The 16,941-nt window shown below is 29.7% G+C and overlaps 1 protein-coding gene across 2 annotated transcripts; it reads left to right on the top strand.

Moving 5' to 3' along the window:
• Window positions 1–978: 978 nt before the first annotated feature.
• Window positions 979–14,030, top strand: LOC117102315. Of its 2 annotated transcripts, XM_033242577.1 has the most exons (9): window positions 979–1,621; window positions 4,518–4,602; window positions 4,988–5,046; window positions 5,788–5,826; window positions 6,271–6,303; window positions 6,679–7,014; window positions 8,415–8,606; window positions 9,828–11,553; window positions 12,177–14,030. In XM_033242577.1, exons 1-9 carry the CDS (start codon window positions 1,583–1,585, stop codon window positions 12,530–12,532), a joined length of 2,865 nt encoding a protein of 954 aa, XP_033098468.1. In that variant the 5' UTR covers window positions 979–1,582; the 3' UTR covers window positions 12,533–14,030. The 2 variants fall into 2 exon arrangements, with proteins under 2 accessions (XP_033098468.1, XP_033098469.1); XM_033242578.1 differs by lacking the exon at window positions 4,518–4,602.
• Window positions 14,031–16,941: the final 2,911 nt, after the last annotated feature.

Raw genomic sequence — 16,941 nt, 5'->3', positions numbered from 1 at the left:
CCCTATCACGGCCTGATCCATTGTCTGGTTATTGAAAACGATGTCTATCTCTACCATCTGGAATGATTAAAGTAGGTTTTAAGTTACACAACAGTAACTTTAAAATGGTCACAATGGTGGTTTGTGGTTAAGTAATTTCTAAGATTAAGTATTTGTTACAAATATGTGCATTAAATTCATTTTTCATTTCAATTTTAAAATGTGTTGTAAGGCTAATTATTTGCTGTTTTTAACATTTAATTAAATGTTTAATTTAACTTATGGTTTAATGTAACTTAAACGCTTAATGTTTTTAACATTTTAACTTAAAATGTGAGCATGCTAATTGATACTGTAACTTATACATCTGTTATACATTTCCAAACAGATATTCTATAGAATTCCTAGACAACTTCTAAAGCAAATGTTATAGATGTCTATAGAATTTCTATATAGCTTCTAAAGAGAATGTTATAGATTTCTATAAAATTTCTCCAGAAATATGAAGCATGATTATTTGCGACAAAATGATACACATATCAAACTCTATGCATTATTTAGTTACTCAACATCAGACCATGAGCCAAATGCAATAGTTTTATTTATTATTTTTTTATTATTATTATTTAATAATTATTATTATTATTATTATTATTATTATTATTATTATTATTATTATTTAATAATGTTTCATGTTCAAAACCAAGCTTCTGCAATAACGCATTTATTGAAAATCCAGTGTAGGTCACAAATACACAAATTGTGCAACAAACTAATTTTCTATAGAGTGGAATACAACATTCTATAGCAAATATTAAAATTCTATAGAATGCGTAAACTCTATAAAACATTTCTATAGAAATGTTTTGCCTCTATAGAGTTACATAGAACTCTATATAAAGTTCTATAGAATTCTATAGAGCTCTATAGAACTTTTTTGTATGGGTAAGGCCTAAAAACATGTTTTTTGACCCTCTGCCCACTTCCTAAAGAGTACATAATAAAACTATAATGAATTTTTTTTCCATACTGGTCAATGACACAAAAACTTCAAACCCAGATTATTTGATAGATCCCCAAAACAATTGGAATTAAAAATTCATACAAATTTGAAATAAGGTTTTTAAATGATAAATGGTTGCTGCATAATATTTTAGAATCACCATTACTGTAGTTTTATTGAATTCCAAAAGCGTACATCATCAGTCAAAACCCCCTTCCCCCAGGGTATGTTTTAGTGAAAAATAATAATAATATAATATTACATTTTTTTGGATCCCAATGCCAATCTGAATCGTGCCAATGACTTAAAAATAGTTTGAAAACAACAATTATAATTTTTATATTAAAGGATTTCAATCATTGGCTTTTATTTTTTATATTTCGTGAGGGAAACCCCACTATTATCATTCCTTTACATTTTCCAATTAATAATATATTATGACATTATTATAATGTGGGTTTTTATGATTAAATTATCATTTCCAGTTACTAAATTTTACTAATTTGAGTAATGTTCACAGTTTTAATGCAGTTTGCAACACAATTTTTATTACAATCTGTTGTCATTAAATAATTATTATCTTTCCTTATTTTAGTAACCATGCCAAGAAGCAAAAGGCTCACTACGCAGAGGGATAAGGTAGTTGTTAAATTTAATCAATTCTATGACATTAAAGCTATTATTAAGTCAAATATATGTAACAAAAAAAAATTATTACAAAATAGTGGCGCAAGATTAGATTTGCAAAGAAACTCTGTATTTTATCATCTGCCAATAAGAGTTTGTACTATTTTTTTTTAATGTATAACCATAACTCTACTCTAGAAGATAAAAATTTGTTTGAAAAGTGCTACTACACCATTATTTTATGCATTTACAGTAATATTGATATTTAAGTAATCTATTGTGACTTACGTTGCTTAAACTTAAAATATGCACTGTACAGTGACAATAACAAAAACCTTACTTTGCATTTTTTTCAAAGGAATTAAAGTTGAGACTAATGAGTCATATCAGAGAGCATATTAATGGTTTTAGGGGGTATTGCTAAACCCCGCTAAACCCCCGCCAACCTCCAAAAAACACTGTAAAGCCCAACCAAACCACATGATAGTGATTGTATCATGTATTAGAGGACTTGCTTGATATTTCAGTAAAAAAAAATTATAAGTTTATGTTCATAAGTATTATTCTTGGGGCAAAATCTTGATTTTTTGTTAAAAATACCTAAAAATACACCGCAAACCTCCAAAAATACCCTGCAAACACCATCCAAACCCAGTAAAAGTATATGAATAATGTAGCATAGGAGTTACTAAGTATTTCAATTTTTAAAAAAATAATTTTATATTCATACAACCTATTTTTTGGGTAAAAATGTCATTTTTTGTACAAAAACCCCGCAAACCTCCTAAAAAACTCGGTAGAGCCCAACCAAATCACATGATTGCGATTGTATCATGTATTAGAGGACTCGCTTGGTATTTCAGTAAAAAAGAATTGTAAGTTTATGTTCATAAGGATTATTTTTGGGGCAAAATCTTAATTTTTTTTTTTAAATACCTAAAAATACACCGCAAACCTCCACAAATACACTGCAAACACCATCCAAACCCAGTAAAAGTATTTGAATCATGTAGCATAGGAGTCACTTAGTATCTTAGTTTTTAAAAAAAATTAATTTTATGTTCGTACAACCTATTTTTGGGGTAAAAATGTCATTTTTTGTACAAAAACCCGGCAAACCTAAAAAAAAAACACAGTAGAACCAAACCAAACCACATGATAATGATTGTATCGTGTATGAGAGGACTCGCTTGGTATTTCAGTAAAAACAAATTATAAGTTTATGTTCATAAGAATTATTTTTGGGGCAAAATCTTGATATTTAGTTTAAAATACCTAAAAATACAGCTTTACAGTGTTTTTTGGAGGTTTGCGGGGTTTTTGTTTTTGTTTTTTTTTAATTGAAATACTAAGTGACTCCTATGCTACATGATTCAAATACTTTTACTGGGTTTGGATGGTGTTTGCAGTGTATTTTTGGAGGTTTGCGGTGTATTTTTAACAAAAAATCAAGATTTTGCCCCAAAATAATTTTTATGAACATAAACTTATAATTCTTTTTTACTGAAATACCAAGCAAGTCCTCTAATACATGATACAATCGCAATCATGTGATTTGGTTGGGCTCTACCGAGTTTTTTAGGAGGTTTGCGGGGTTTTTGTACAAAAAATGACATTTTTACCTAAAAAATAGGTTGTATGAATATAAAATTAATTTTTTTTTAAATTGAAATACTTAGTAACTCCTATGCAACATTATTCAAATACTTTTACTGGGTTTGGATGGTGTTTGCAGGGTATTTTTGGAGGTTTGCGGTGTATTTTTAGGTATTTTCAACAAAAAATCAAGATTTTGCCCCAAAATAATTTTTATGAACATAAACTTATAATTCTTTTTTACTGAAATACCAAGCAAGTCCTCTAATACATGATACAATCGCAATCATGTGATTTGGTTGGGCTCTACCGAGTTTTTTAGGAGGTTTGCGGGGTTTTTGTACAAAAAATGACATTTTTACCTAAAAAATAGGTTGTATGAATATAAAATTAATTTTTTTTTAAATTGAAATACTTAGTAACTCCTATGCAACATTATTCAAATACTTTTACTGGGTTTGGATGGTGTTTGCAGGGTATTTTTGGAGGTTTGCGGTGTATTTTTAGGTATTTTCAACAAAAAATCAAGATTTTGCCCCAAAATAATTTTTATGAACATAAACTTATAATTCTTTTTTACTGAAATACCAAGCAAGTCCTCTAATACATGATACAATCACTATCATGTGGTTTGGTTGGGCTTTACAGTGTTTTTTGGAGGTTTGCGGGGGTTTGCGGGGTTTAGCAATACCCCCTAAAACCATTAATATGCTCTCTGATATGACTCATTAGTCTCAACTTTAATTTTTTATGAACATAAACTTATAATTCTTTTTTACTGAAATACCAAGCGAGTCCTCTAATACATGATACAATTGCAATCATGTGATTTGGTTGGGCTCTACAGTGTTTTTTAGGAGGTTTGCGGGGTTTTTGTACCCAAAAAAATAGGTTTTACGAATATAAAATTAATTTTTTTTTAAATTGAAATACTTAGTAACTCCTATGCTACATGATTCAAATACTTTTACTGGGTTTGGATGGTGTTTGCAGGGTATTTTTGGAGGTTTGCGGTGTATTTTTAGGTATTTTTAACAAAAAATCAAGATTTTGCCCCAAAAATAATACTTATGAACATAAACTTATAATTTTTTTTTACTAAAATATCAATCGAGTCCTCTAATACATGATACAATCACTATCATGTGGTTTGGTTGGGCTCTACAGTGTTTTTTTGGAGGTTTGCGGGGTTTGCGTTGGAGGTTTGCGGGGTTTAGCAATACCCGTTTTAGGTGCAAAAACACTTATTTTAACTTTTATAATTGCGTAAAGTAAGTATTATTAAACTATTTATAAAGAATACTGCATTTAGTTTTCAGTTGGTGATGCAGTAATAGCCCTTTGGCCACCAAATGGGTCTTGGCATTCAGCCATAGTAATGAAAGATTTTAAAAATGGTAAGCATCTTTCCAAATTTTAATCAAGGTTTAAAAAAATATTTTTTGTGATACACAAGAATTTAAAGTTTGCTTTAAATAGTCTTAAACCACATTTGATAGAAGACAGTCTTCTTTTTTTAGGATCATTATCAATTACTTTATTTTGCATTAAAAACACAAAACTTTGTATTTGAAATGTACAAAGGAATCTTACTCAGCTGGCGTCTATATTTTGTTTTCTATGACTGATTACTGTTATGTGACTTTACTTTTTGCGTAATAATCAAGTTTGGGTAATGGCTTAATGAAATTATTTAACAATTTTATATTATTTTAATTTAATGTTTTAAAAGCCTTAATATTTTTTATTTGTGTTAACATTATCAAGAATTTGATTTTTCAGGAAAATACAAAGTTCAATATGAAGAAGATTCTCTCACAAGATCTTTATTTGAACATCAAGTGAGTACTGTACATATAGTTTTTGGTTTATGATTTATCACAAAAACATTGAACAATCAATGATAGTGCTTGAATATGGCATATACAGTAATAGATATTGATGCTGATAATGGCACTCCATAATTACTTCATACTCCATGTGGTAATTTTTCAAGGAAGTAAAGATTTTGTTACTTGCATTCAGGCTGATTCCCACCAACTGTCAAATTTAACGTCAAGCACATTCAAAACAAATCACAAGCACTGATTCTGTTGTGTGACAGTGTACGTTCAAGCTAGTTTGATAGAATGTTCACATCAAACATGTTCATCGCTCCTTCCGTTCCGTTGAACATGTTGCGAATTCTAGGATTCGCACTCAGTGGGAATCAGCCTTTAAATAGAAGTTAGTTCTTTTTTTTGACATTCTTATGATGATTTTTATAAAGTGCTGAAATGTTTACACAACCAATAGCTGCCAATCACACACATTACATCGAGTCTCTCGCATTGTGCCTTATTTACATCTTACGCTTGTATTTTGGTAACAAGTACATTAGCAATTGAAAAATTGGCAGGTATACAAAATATTAATGCCGTTTAAATTTCCAAGAATATGAAGGGGTCGTGTATATCATCAATTTAAAGATATATTTACATTTTTGTATTTAGTACAAAAAGTGGAATTAAAATTTTAGTGGTAAAAAAGGGGAAACTGAACTAAATTTATTATTTACAGTACATAATTTACTTTTTCTTCAGATTAAACTTAAAGCAATGGATCCAGTAATGGATAACACGGTATTTATTATATTTTAGTAAATGTTTTTCTAACGAGGCCTGAAAAAATGACTGTTATATCTAATGGTGAATTTAGTCATGCCAAACAATTTTTAGGCCCAAGTGTTGGTGTTAGTAATCTGATGGTGTTTAGGCGTATCTAACCCAAAATTTTTCAAAGCACAGGTTTTAATTTCCGTACAAATGCATTGTTAACAGCAATGTCCGCTGATGTGTTTATATACTTACCTAGATTTCTTTGACTGCTCGCACTTATATTTATTATCAAAACTATTAATATTATATTAATTTACACATTCAAAATAATCATGATTTAAAAAGTTTATACCATTGTAATTTGAATGAATCAGTAAATATTTTATTAATAATAGGAATTCAAGTTTAGAAAATAAAGTGACATAAATAATTTTATTTAAAATAATTTATTAAACTTTATTTTTCCAGATAAATCTTCCAAAACCATCAGCGGATGATGAGGTATTTATCCTACTTTATCAAAATTTTTATAACTAGGCATAAATAAAAGAAAATATTTGTTGATATAACAGTCCCTTCCAAGGAAAACAATATTGGTTGGTAGGAAGAGAAAATGCTAAACTTTGAAAGACAGTTCATGATGCTTCTCTTAATTTAGGGTTACAATTTAGCATTGTTAAATTAATCATCGAGTGCATGTTGTTAAAAATAGATACATCTGAATGTGTTTTGTTCAATTTTTAAAAAAAAGTTATCTTGCGAGTTTTTTGATTGGGTGAAGTCAAGTCACACTGTTACCGTGTGTGCTAACGTCATGGATCTGAATGTCCCTATTATTATTATTACATTATATCATTTGCTCTTTTTTTTCTCTAGTTAAGTCCACAAAGTCCATTAGTCTCAGATGACCAGGAAGAAATTCCAGGATTATCACAAATCAGGCAGGAGCATCAAAATCCACCAAGTCCATCAGTGCCAGATGACCAGGAAGAAATTCCAGGATTATCACAAATCAGGCAGGAGCATCAAAATCCACCAAGTCCATCAGTCCCAGATGACCAGGAAGAAATTCCAGGATTATCACAAATCAGGCAGGAGAATAACAGTCAACAAAGTCCATCAGTCCCAGATGACCAGGAAGAAATTCCAGGATTATCAAAAATCAGGCAGGAGAATCACATTCCACAAAGTCCATCAGTCTCAGATGATGAGGTATTTATAAAGTACATTATTTTCCATTACAGGTCTCAAAAATAGTGGGTAGATCTAGGTCTTGGGTTCACCAATATACACATTTTTTAAGACCATGTATGATGCCGCGAGTCATCGTTACCTGTTGTAATTAGCTGCATTGTCATGAAAATAATTATTTTACCATGCCCTCTACAGTATATGGGGTCCTTGACAACTGTGGAATACATTTTTTGTTCATGCTTGATATTACTTATGTTAAAAATTTTCAATAAAATTTTAGTGGAAAAACTTAGTCAATATGGTTGTTATAGTTGTATCTCAGCTTTCAATGGAAATTAGCAGAGGAATTATAAAATATCAAGTTGGAAAAAAATATTTGTTTATAACAGATTTTGTTTCCAATTATTTAGCTGTCGACAAAGAAAATTTGAAATTAAATTACGTTTTCAAAAAGTTTAGCTTGGCACGTAGTCATTGTGATTAGCACATTTTATGTAGAAGTCTTTACATTTGATTCCTTTAAAACAATAGAAAAATGCATTTCCCAAATTTAATCTCATTATATAATTACTTGTGCTGTACTAATGATAAAACATAACTATTTATAATAATAGTAGTTCTAAATAAGAACCAAAATTGTACGTATGTGACAGTTTCGAAACGTTATATTATTATTATTTTATTGCCAAAAACAGAGTACAAACAAATACATAAAAACAGAAACTGAGGGAGTAGGCAGGAACCTAAAAGTGAACTTAATCACTACTGTATAACAAAATTTAAGGCACCTTACTCCCAAAGTATCAACAAATATATAAATATATATATACATATAGTAAACTATATTAACAAGATATAACTTTAAAATTTATAAAGTGAAAAAAGCATAAAATATAGACGACCAACAGTTTCAATATAAAACATGAGATTTGAGTGAATTTAAAAAAGCAGGGAAAGGATCTAGAATTAATGAATTTTGTATATGAGCCGGTAGTTCTTCCCATAACCTAGGGAACATGTGTTTAACAAATCTTCTTCAGGCAAATGACTGGTGATTATTTGTTATGGTTGGTTGACTTTCGTTGCCCCCTCTTGAAATTAGAAGGCATGGAGATAATACGAACAGCGAAGAGGGCTTTTACAAACTTTCTTACATCTACAATCAATTAATTAAAATGTCCTGAAGCGACTGGAAAAACAACACATAGGGGGCGACAAAAGTCAACCAACCGTAACAACTAATCACCAGTCATTTGTCTGACGAAGATTTGTTATTAGAAACGTTTCAAAACTGTCACATACATACAATTTTGGTTTTACTAGAACTTGCTACTATTATTATATTGATCAAAACCAGATGAAACTCTTTAATATTATAACTAAACTTAACTTTTTTTTTCCTACCATGGTATACACAGTCTAGCATGAATAGGGATAGTGATAGTTCCTGGATTCCAAGTACATGTAACAGTGAAACTTTCAGTGATGGGGAAGAAATTCCAGGATTATCACAAATCAGGCAGGAGCATCAAAATCCACCAAGTCCATCAGTCCCAGATGACCAGGAAGAAATTCCAGGATTATCAAAAATCAGTCAGGAGAATCACAAGGTATGTATCTAACTATTGTAAAATTACATTGAAAGATGGTTTAGCTAGACCCACAGGAAATTTTTGTTTGTTTAACAAACAAAAATTGTGATGATGCCTATATTTGAAATATTTTTAAAAAGAATATTTGTGTGTTTGGTATTTGATGATATGAATTAAAACTAGTGACATTGCAAACTATTTGTTTGCAAACTGTTTGTTATGTGATTATTTGCATTAAATGGTGACATTGTGAACTAAGAATATTTGTCTGTTATGTGATTATTTGCGTTAAATGGTGACACTGTGAACTAAGAATATTTGTGTGTTTGTTATGTGATTATTTGCATTAAATGGTGACATTGTGAACTAAGAATATTTGTGTGTTTGTTATGTGATTAATTGCGTTAAATGGTGACACTGTGAACTAAGAATATTTGTGTGTTTGTTATGTGATTATTTGCATTAAATGGTGACATTGTGAACTAAGAATATTTGTGTGTTTGTTATGTGATTAATTGCGTTAAATGGTGACATTGTGAACTAAGAATATTTGTGTGTTTGTTATGTGATTATTTGCATTAAATGGTGACATTGTGAACTAAGAATATTTGTGTGTTATGTGATTATTTGCATTAAATGGTGACATTGTGAACTAAGAATATTTGTGTGTTTGTTATGTGATTATTTGCATTAAATGGTGACATTGTGAACTAAGAATATTTGTGTGTTTGTTATGTGATTCATTGCATTAAATGGTGACATTGCGAACTATTTAAAATAAGAATATTTGTGTGTTTGTTATGTGATTGTTTGCATTAAATGGTGACATTGTGAACTAAGAATATTTGTGTGTTTGTTATGTGATTAATTGCATTAAATGGTGACATTGCGAACTATTTAAAATAAGAATATTTGTGTTTGTTATGTGATTATTTGCATTAAATGGTGACATTGTGAACTAAGAATATTTGTGTGTTTGTTATGTGATTATTTGCATTAAATTGTGACATTGTGAACTTCTAAGAATATTTGTGTGTTTGTTATGTGATTAATTGCATTAAATGTTGACATTGCGAAGTATTTAAAATAATAATATTTGTGTGTTTGTTATGTGATTATTTGCATTAAATGGTGACATTGTGAACTATTTAAAATAATAATATTTGTGTGTTTATGTGATCATAAGCATTCATATACACCACCATACATCAAGTTGTTCTTTGTTGTTTTTTTTTACAGGACAGTCAAAAAAATGATAACAAGATTATTGTTCAATGTACCTCAAATATTCAAAATCAGAGGGTATTTGATAAGAAATTTCCATGCATATATTGCTCGAAATTTTATTCCCAAATACAACGCCACTTAAGAGAACAACACCATACAGAACCAGACGTAATTGCAATTATGAATGAAAAAGACAGGAAAAAGAAGAGTGATATGATGGACTTAATAAGAAACAAAGGAACTCACAGGCATAATTGTTCAGTAATCAGAAATGGAGAGGGGAAATTTATTGTTTCATACCGTCCATCTCATGGAAATGCGAAATATGATGATTACGGACCATGTGAGTTTTGTTTAGGTTATTTTATTAGAACGGATTTATGGAAACACGACTGTCATCATAAGTCTGCAATAGATAAGGTTAAGTATACTTCAAGGCCTGCTTTGTCAAGCAAACTACTAGTACCCCCACCTAAAGGTACATCATTAGGTCTATATCAAGTAACACAGAAACTATCAAATGATGACATATCTCGAGTAGCAAAGAATGATCCACTCATTTTAGAAAACGCACAGAGACATTTTATGAAATGTGGGCACGATGTGGATCAACATTGTGATATACGCACCAAAATGCGAGAAGCTGCACGTCTGCTCATTGACTTGCGCATAATTACAAAGAGACCAAATGCGTCTATGCATGACTTTATGAAACCAGCAGAATTTCGCAATGTTGTATTAGGTGTTCAGAGGGTTGCAGGGTTTGATGAAAATATGGTGTACAAAACACCCTCTTTAGCCCTAAAACTAGGCCATACATTGCAGAAATTTGCTAAAATCGTGCAAGGTCAGGCTAGTGAAATTAATGATGATGAGATGTACAAAAATGCAAAAGCATTTTCAAAAAGAATTCAAAGTGAATGGAGTGTCTTTGTCTCGTCCGTTGCTTTAAGAACCATGTATGATGCAAAGAGGAATCGCCCCAAACTGTTGCCCCTAACAAATGATGTAATGAGACTAACAAATCAACTAAAGGAAGTTGGGAACAAAAACCTTTCAATATTGAATGATACCAAAAACACAAATGACTTTCAAGAAGCTTGGATTAACCTTGCTGAGGTAACATTGGCACAGATAGTTTTGTTTAACCGTAGAAGAACAGGTGAGGTATCCAAAATGAAGTTGGAAGACTTCAAGTTCACCAACCGCTTGCCAGATTCTATTGTTTCCCAATCACTTAGCCCAGTAGAGAAGGAGCTGTGCAAAACTCTAAAAAGAGTAGAAGTAAAAGGGAAGAGAGGCAGAACTGTGCCTATTCTTTTGACAGATGAAATGTCAGGATGGCTTCAGACGGTAGTGGCCCGTCGCCCAAAAACAGTGAAACCGCAAAATCCTTTTGTATTTCCCCGGACATATTTTAGTTCACTAGGACATATCCGAGCCAGTGATGTTCTGCGAAAGTACAGCAATACCTGTGGAGCTGACAACCCAGAAACATTGCGTGGAACCAAATTAAGAAAGCAACTTGCAACATTATGTCAAATACTCAATTTACAAGAACATGAGTTAGACATTGTTGCGAATTTCATGGGTCACGATTTAAGAGTCCACAGAAACTACTATCGGCTACCCGACAATGTCCTTCAAGTATCAAAGGTGTCGAAGATACTTCTTGCTGTGGAAAAAGGAGTTTTAGCACCATCGAAAAGTTTAGACGACATCCCATTAGATGAAGAAGGTATGTCATCAAATATTATTGTAAGGTTTATGTTAACTATGTATATAGTTCTGAAAAGAACTAAGCTTAACAGTTATTTTCAGAACTATATACATTGTGTATCGTAAACCTATTCATATTTCAATCATTATATGCCTGTTGCTAATGAGTAGAATTTTGCCATTTTTGGTGAAATTTTTAAATAAACTTTCAAATGCATGCATATTCATACTAAATTATGTTTGAAAACCTCTGACTAGGACCAGAAAATTATAGTTAATTTTACATTATACAGTTAAAAAAATTACATAGAATGTATGGCAATGAGTCAAAAATTTGTTATAGGTATGTTTGAAATTCAATTCAGACATATTACGTATTAGTTAAGCTGATGGTTGATACTATATCATTCTTTTTTATTGGTTTCAATTTTGTGAAATTGTATGCAATGGTCACCCTACTTTTGTTTTCAAACTTAACTTCCTGCATTTCACTATTTAACGAATTATTAGGCAAAAAAAAAACTCTTGTACTGACAATGAACTTTGCTTAGTTTAATTGACATTTTCATATAATTCTAGCATTTCAATTTAGTTATTAAACTTGGAAGGTTATTTAGTCTTCTCATTACCAAATTATTACAGAACTTGTTGAGGTGGACGAGGAGGAGCATGAAGTTGAAGATGATGACGAACTTCAAGAACATAGTGTTGAAAGCTTGCATAGTATAGAAAATATTGTTTCGACTGACAGAAAAGAATCAGCCAAATGCTCTGCAAACCAAAAAATGAAGTCAAGAAAGCAAAAGCATGTGCCATGGAATAAAAATGAGAAAGATGTACTGATGAAGCATTTCCACAAACATATCTTGACTAAACAACTCCCTGGAAAAAAAGAAATTGATAGATGCCTAAAAGAAGAACCGGCCCTCCATAGAAGGTCATGGAAAAATATTAAAGACTATGTGAGAAATAATATGGTTAAAAAAAGTTGTTTGTGAGACAAAAATGGTGACAATTATGGAATAACGTATGCAGATAGTGTTCTGTGAACTCATTTTTGTAGCTCTGTTTGTCATACTATAAAAGTTCACATCTATTTTGTTTGGTTACTCCTGATCATTTGCCATAAAATATAAATTATGTGCATTTCATATGAATTACCGTATTTACAGTGTTCACTAACATAGACGTATAGATGAGGCATAGACATATATAAGGCAATTTAAAAATGGCAAAGGAATTGCAACATTCTCTCACATTTTGACTCTGATTCCACTCTGAAATGTTGTGTTAGTTTTAAACTGTGCACTGATAAAGTATTTCCACAAAAATATCTTGACCAAACACTTCCTGGAAAAAAAAAATAAATTGATAGATGCCTAAAAGAAGAACCGGCCCTACATAGAAGGTCATGTAGGAATATAAAAGTTTATGTTAGAAATAATATGGTTAAAAAAGTCGATTTTGAGACAAAAAGGGTGACAATTATAGGATAATGTTCCCATTTTAAAAGCTCGAAGACAGTTTAAAACTTTAAAACACAACAATTGAACACACATATGGCATCAAAACGTGAGAGAATGTTGCAATTCTTTTACCATTTTCAATATCTCCCTATGTGTTGTCTATACTATTGAACACTGTCAAATACTGTAATTTATATGAAATACTTACATTTTGTGGCAAATGATCAATTATTAAAAGGTTAGTTTACAACTCTAAAGATATATAATTTTATTACTTTTTACTCCATTAATCAGTCTTTCTTTTACTTGTAGCCAACAAAATACATGTGAACTTTAGTACTGTGACAACAAACAAAAAAGAGATAGTGTTGACATTTGTGAGTTTACTTTTGAATTTACAAATGTCAACACTATCTATGGCAATTTTTTTTGATGATTCTCCCTTTTTAGATTTTAATAGATGACTATATTTAATCAGATTTCCAGTGAAAATTATGTTGAATCTAAAAGAGGAAGACATTGTGGTAAAAATACATTTATATGCTAATTTTTTACTGCACTTTTGTCAACTTTACCTTTGGTACTACTAGAATGACATTTTCTTTCATTTCTCCCACATAATGGTCTGATATATATAGTAGACAGCCTCGCTGAAGGTTCCTTGAGTTTTTCTGTCTATTAATATTAATAATCATCATATGGGAGAAATCTAAAAAGGGTGAGACTCACCCAAAATTGATATTCTTTAATATGTAGTGGTATATAAAGTTGTGGTATTCTCCTCTGCTATCCAAAAATATTTATAATTATAGTAGAAGAGTTTACAAAATATTTTGAATTTGTTTTATTTTGATCCTATTTTTTTATATTTTGATGTGTATGATATATTTTATGGTGCTATGTTACAGAAACCATTCTTACTTTATGGTTGTAATATTTACAAACTGAACAAATTGCTAGTCTCCGACTCTCCAGTGACAATTATTGAAATTTATATGGTATATGCAAATTATAAACAAAGAATATCTTTATATGTATGTCAATTAGTAAGATGATTTCTTGGTTTTTTGTATCCTTTTATTTGATATTTATTATATTATTTTATTTTATTTTCTTAAATATCTTATGTTAATTTTAAATTTCTTATTTTAATTTATTATTTTCAAGAAGTAAAGAACTGGCACAATCTTTACTTCTTTTAATACGAAAAAGTAGTTGCCTTAAAAAAGAAAAAAAAAAAGTAAATAAAAGTTAAGGTTGAAGTCGATCACTTTCAAAAAGTTGAGACAAAACAAGAGAAAAGTAAAGAGTAATCTTACTCTCTGTGAATTAAACAACCTATAATATTTTAAAGATGCACTGCCACTCAATTGATGAAAAAAAAATGAAAAATTTTAAAAATATTATGATATGTGATGGTATCACCATTTTTCAAGTTTTATTTATTATTATTTTATTATTATAACTTTGTTCACAATTTATAATTTTGTTTCCTCTCTTTTTACCTAATTAGTCTGTTAATGAATTTTCCTATGGTTATTTTTCATTCAATGATCATAAATTGTATTTACGTTATTAACAATTTGATTTTTCATTTTCCAACGACTGATTTGAGTGGTAGTGCATCTATAATTTTATTATACATATCTTTTAGAAAATTTGAGTTGATATTTACATTTCAATGTTTATTTCATAAGCTGCATTCGCATCAGGAATGAATCAGATTATAAAGAAGAATATATTTAAAACCTGTGGTGTAGGATATGCCTTTAAAACATTGTGGTATAGCATCAGTCTTCCTATTAGCTGCTAAATGCAGATGAGTGCGGGATACTATCTTAAATTGTTTTTTTTTTCCTATAATAAGTCATCCATTATTTTCAGTTTGGAAGTATTGAGTACTTCTTTAAGTTCTCAGTTATAGCTAATAATAAGTTCCTCTTCAATTTCTTTTCACATTTAATGCATTTTGTTGCTTACAATTTCAGTAGTAATTTGCATAAGTTGTTTTTATATAAATGTTTTTATGAAAATGATTTTGAAATAATTATTAGAACAATGCTGTAATTGAAAAAAAAAATTGAATCTATGAAAGTTTTTAATCAGAATGATTTTTTATGGTTTTTTTTAAATATACTTTGAGCAATCATTGCTTTTTTTTAAATAATTACTAAAAACATCCACAAACTTAAATTGTTTTTTTTTTTTCCTATAATAATTGTATAATAATAAGTCATCCATTATTTTCAGTTTGGAAGCATTGAGTCCTTCTTTAAGTTCTCAGTTATAGCTAATAATAAGTTCCTCTTCAATTTCTTATCACATTTAATGCATTTTGTTGTTTAAAATTTCAGTAGTAATTTGCATAAGTTGTTTTTATATAACTGTTTTTATGAAAATGATTTAGAAATAATTATTAGGACAATGCTGTAATTGAAAAAAAAATTGAATCTATGAAAGTTTTTAATCAGAATGATTTTTTATGGTTTTTTTATATACTTTGAGAATTCATTACTTTATTTTTAATAATTACTAAAAACATCCACAAACTAAGACATTTTTAAAAATAAATGTACTTGTTCTGATAAATAGTTTTCATATCATGAGAAAACATTAGAAAAACTTTAGAAATGGCATGAAGGGCCTATAAAGTATTTTGGTTGGTTTCGATCATGTTATTGATTTTTGAAAAGCATCTTTGAAAATATTTATATGCCAATTGCTGTCAGATGAGCTACTGTAAATCCTAAAATTTGATAGATTTTGGTAGTAAATATACTGTATGGTAGTGTTTCTTTAATGGAATTTTTTTTTTACTCTCTGTTATTTACACTGATTCTTCTATAGAAACATAACTGTCTTTAGGATGGAGAAAACGTCATGTTACACCATTCTAGAACTGCAAACTGTTGATCAAAGAGGTCAAAAATGGTATCAGTGTCTTAAAAACACCCTTACTGATTTTTGTACAATAGACTTAAAAAGCATGCGACATGTAAATACAGTAGGTTACTTTATTTAATATAAGAAATATACCGAAGCTTGTTCTTTACTAAACCTGACAGCACTTTGTATTATAAAAACGAAGTTGAGGCTATTTTATAGCATATTATATCAGTACTGTTTGAATTGTTGTATTTTCCTTTTTGTGTTTTTGAAAAAGTAATAAAAATAGTAAAAAGTGTTCACATCTTGTTTCAAAATGGTGTTATGATGTTTTGAAATATACATTATACTGTAGCATGATTTAATTCTACACAATCGATGACACGTAACACACTGAACACACCCTTGTCATCAGTTGCATGGAAAAAATCATATCTTTGAAAAATTTAATTTCTACATTTGTTTTTATTTCCAATATAACTAATTTGTTAATTATTCCCAGAAATAGCATTATATGTAATTCTACCTTTAAAAAAAGCAAGATTACTATCGTCACCATTTGTAAGGTTTCTATCAAGGTCATCGTTTCACAGCCCTTCACATGTATGTGTGTATGTGTGTGTGTGTATGTGTGTATGTGTGTGTGTGTATGTGTGTATGGGTGTGTATATATATATACATGTATGTGTATGTATATATATATGTGTATGTATATATATGTATGTGTATGTATATATATGTATGTGTATGTATATATATGTATGTGTATGTATATATATATATATGTGTATATATATATGTATATGTATATGTATATATGTATATATATATATAAATTAAATTAAATTACGGTGTATCAGTATTAGCAGATATAGTGCTCAATACATAAGCTGTAGAGCGTTGTATAGTATAATGTGTTCCGCAATGTCAATGGGCCATACAATACACATCTATTCCAGAAATAGAATACAGGACCATAATGCACGCAAAAAAATCCCTACTCTATGACAACAAAGAAAGAGCATGGGTAAAGAGGGAAACACGAAACGCATTTG

The sequence above is a fragment of the Anneissia japonica genome, unplaced genomic scaffold (assembly GCF_011630105.1).
Source record: "Anneissia japonica isolate Jap-2015-1 unplaced genomic scaffold, ASM1163010v1 scaffold3074_len109439_cov131, whole genome shotgun sequence".
NCBI lineage: Eukaryota > Metazoa > Echinodermata > Crinoidea > Comatulida > Comatulidae > Anneissia > Anneissia japonica.
The sequence above is the reverse complement of the archived record's forward strand: the minus strand, read 5'-3'. Positions and strand labels throughout refer to the sequence as shown.

Coding starts and splice junctions, on each gene's coding strand:
- LOC117102315 (XM_033242577.1), top strand. CDS start 1,583: ATGCCAAGAAGCAAAAGGCTCACTACGCAGAGGGATAAG. Junction 7,015..8,414: donor CATCAGTCTCAGATGATGAG/GTATTTATAAAG, acceptor TGGTATACACAG/TCTAGCATGAATAGGGATAG. Junction 8,607..9,827: donor TCAGTCAGGAGAATCACAAG/GTATGTATCTAA, acceptor TTTTTTTTACAG/GACAGTCAAAAAAATGATAA.